This window comes from Haliotis rufescens, unplaced genomic scaffold (assembly GCF_023055435.1).
Source record: "Haliotis rufescens isolate VD_foot unplaced genomic scaffold, xgHalRufe1.0.p SCAF_157, whole genome shotgun sequence".
Lineage (NCBI taxonomy): Eukaryota > Metazoa > Mollusca > Gastropoda > Lepetellida > Haliotidae > Haliotis > Haliotis rufescens.
This window is the reverse complement of record NW_025963843.1, coordinates 245,764-248,991: the sequence shown is the minus strand read 5'-3', so window position 1 is coordinate 248,991 and position 3,228 is coordinate 245,764. Positions and strand designations below refer to the sequence as shown.

The following is a 3,228-nucleotide window of genomic DNA, read 5'->3' as shown; positions in this document are numbered from 1 at the left end:
CTACCTACCTCACTATCACTCTCCCAAAACCAAAACCCACCCACCAAAACACTCACTCACTCACTCACTTATTATGTATCAGGACCAAGTAGGTTCTAACTTGCCTTTTTGTCTGTGTACCCAATACATCCGTCTACCCTTATTAACTAACACCTTGTGAGCTGTTTAGCTCTTGTTATTAGTTTTGCTCCATTAGTGAAATTACTTCAGGAAAGCTGGAATGCTGGACTGTGAAATGAAGGCCCCCATCGTTACAGGGCTGGAGTGTGTGAAGTCATTCCAGACTTGGAATGAACATCGTATCCACGTCTGACTGATGGCGGTGTGGAATCCATCATGAACTCCACAGTCAAGAGTACAAGCTATTTAGCAGTGTATTTCCTCCACAAGGAAGCAATCATCACGGATAGGTCCTGGATCTGTTTAATCTGCTTTAATTCCTCCACATCCAGTCTCAGCCTCCACTGCTGATGTTCCCAGCAATTAAACACCGATTAATGTGGGATTCTTCATTGCTGGTGAGATGAATTACAGGTGTAGTTGCGAGTTGGGCTGGTGCAGTCTGTTTCCGTGTACAGGGCAGATACACCGACTGTGTGATAATTACCTGCCTCCTTGTACAGTGCAGATACACTGACTGTGTGATAATTACCTGCTTCCTTGTACAGTGCAGATACACTGACTGTGTGATAATTACCTGCTTCCTTGTACAGGGCAGATACACCGACTGTGTGATAATTACCTGTATCCTTGTACAAGGCAGATACACCGACTGTGTGATAATTACCTGCTTCCTTGTACAGTGCAGATACACTGACTGTGTGATAATTACCTGCTTCCTTGTACAGTGCAGATACACTGACTGTGTGATAATTACCTGCTTCCTTGTACAGGGCAGATACACTGACTGTGTGATAATTACCTGCTTCCTTGTACAGTGCAGATACACCGACTGTGTGATAATTACCTGCCTCCTTGTACAGTGCAGATACACTGACTGTGTGATAATTACCTGCTTCCTTGTACAGTGCAGATACACTGACTGTGTGATAATTACCTGCTTCCTTGTACAGGGCAGATACACCGACTGTGTGATAATTACCTGTATCCTTGTACAAGGCAGATACACCGACTGTGTAATAATTACCTGCCTCCTTGTACAGTGCAGATACACTGACTGTGTGATAATTACCTGCTTCCTTGTACAGTGCAGATACACTGACTGTGTGATAATTACCTGCTTCCTTGTACAGGGCAGATACACTGACTGTGTGATAATTACCTGTCTCCTTGTACAAGGCAGATACACCGACTGTGTGATAATTACCTGCCTCCTTGTACAGTGCAGATACACTGACTGTGTGATAATTACCTGCTTCCTTGTACAGGGCAGATACACCGACTCTGTGATAATTACCTGTCTCCTTGTACAGTGCAGATACACCGACTGTGTGATAATTACCTGTCTCCTTGTACAGTGCAGATACACTGACTGTGTGATAATTACCTGCTTCCTTGTACAGTGCAGATACACGGATTGTGTGATAATTACCTGCCTCCTTGTACGTTGCAGATACACTGACTGTGTGATAATTACCTGCTTCCTTGTACAGTGCAGATACACTGACTGTGTGATAATTACCTGCTTCCTTGTACAGGGCAGATACACCGACTGTGTGATAATTACCTGCTTCCTTGTACAGTGCAGATACACCGACTGTGTGATAATTACCTGTCTCCTTGTACAAGGCAGATACACTGACTGTGTGATAATTACCTGTCTCCTTGTACAGTGCAGATACACTGACTGTGTGATAATTACCTGTCTCCTTGTACAGGGCAGATACACCGACTGTGTGATAATTACCTGTCTCCTTGTACAAGGCAGATACACCGACTGTGTGATAATTACCTGCCTCCTTGTACAGTGCAGATACACTGACTGTGTGATAATTACCTGCTTCCTTGTACAGGGCAGATACACCGACTGTGTGATAATTACCTGCCTCCTTGTACGTTGCAGATACACTGACTGTGTGATAATTACCTGCCTCTGTTGGCTGTACTACTGTTGGCTGTACTACTGTTGGCTGTACTACTGTTGGCTGTAGTACTGTTGGCTGTACTACTGTTGGCTGTAGTACTGTTGGCTGTACTACTGTTGGCTGTACTACTGTTGGCTGTAGTACTGTTGGCTGTACTACTGTTGGCTGTACTACTGTTGGCTGTAGTACTGTTGGCTGTACTACTGTTGGCTGTACTACTGTTGGCTGTAGTACTGTTGGCTGTACTACTGTTGGCTGTACTACTGTTGGCTGTAGTACTGTTGGCTGTACTACTGTTGGCTGTAGTACTGTTGGCTGTACTACTGTTGGCTGTAGTACTGTTGGCTGTAGTACTGTTGGCTGTACTACTGTTGGCTGTACTACTGTTGGCTGTAGTACTGTTGGCTGTACTACTGTTGGCTGTACTACTGTTGGCTGTACTACTGTTGGCTGTACTACTGTTGGCTGTAGTACTGTTGGCTGTACTACTGTTGGCTGTAGTACTGTTGGCTGTACTACTGTTGGCTGTACTACTGTTGGCTGTAGTACTGTTGGCTGTACTACTGTTGGCTGTACTACTGTTGGCTGTACTACTGTTGGCTGTACTACTGTTGGCTGTAGTACTGTTGGCTGTACTACTGTTGGCTGTACTACTGTTGGCTGTACTACTGTTGGCTGTAGTACTGTTGGCTGTACTACTGTTGGCTGTACTACTGTTGGCTGTAGTACTGTTGGCTGTACTACTGTTGGCTGTACTACTGTTGGCTGTACTACTGTTGGCTGTACTACTGTTGGCTGTAGTACTGTTGGCTGTACTACTGTTGGCTGTACTACTGTTGGCTGTACTACTGTTGGCTGTACTACTGTTGGCTGTAGTACTGTTGGCTGTACTACTGTTGGCTGTAGTACTGTTGGCTGTACTACTGTTGGCTGTACTACTGTTGGCTGTAGTACTGTTGGCTGTACTACTGTTGGCTGTACTACTGTTGGCTGTAGTACTGTTGGCTGTACTACTGTTGGCTGTAGTACTGTTGGCTGTACTACTGTTGGCTGTACTACTGTTGGCTGTAGTACTGTTGGCTGTACTACTGTTGGCTGTACTACTGTTGGCTGTAGTACTGTTGGCTGTACTACTGTTGGCTGTAGTACTGTTGGCTGTAGTACTGTTGGCTGTAGGCACCAT

At 45.2% G+C, this 3,228-nt stretch overlaps 1 protein-coding gene across 1 annotated transcript; it reads right to left on the bottom strand.

The window, feature by feature from the left end:
- Positions 1–2,043: 2,043 nt before the first annotated feature.
- LOC125380859 (putative GPI-anchored protein pfl2) lies at positions 2,044–3,228 on the bottom strand. The gene has a single exon (XM_048396590.1). The coding sequence runs from the start codon at positions 3,226–3,228 to the stop codon at positions 2,044–2,046; it is 1,185 nt and encodes a 394-aa protein (XP_048252547.1).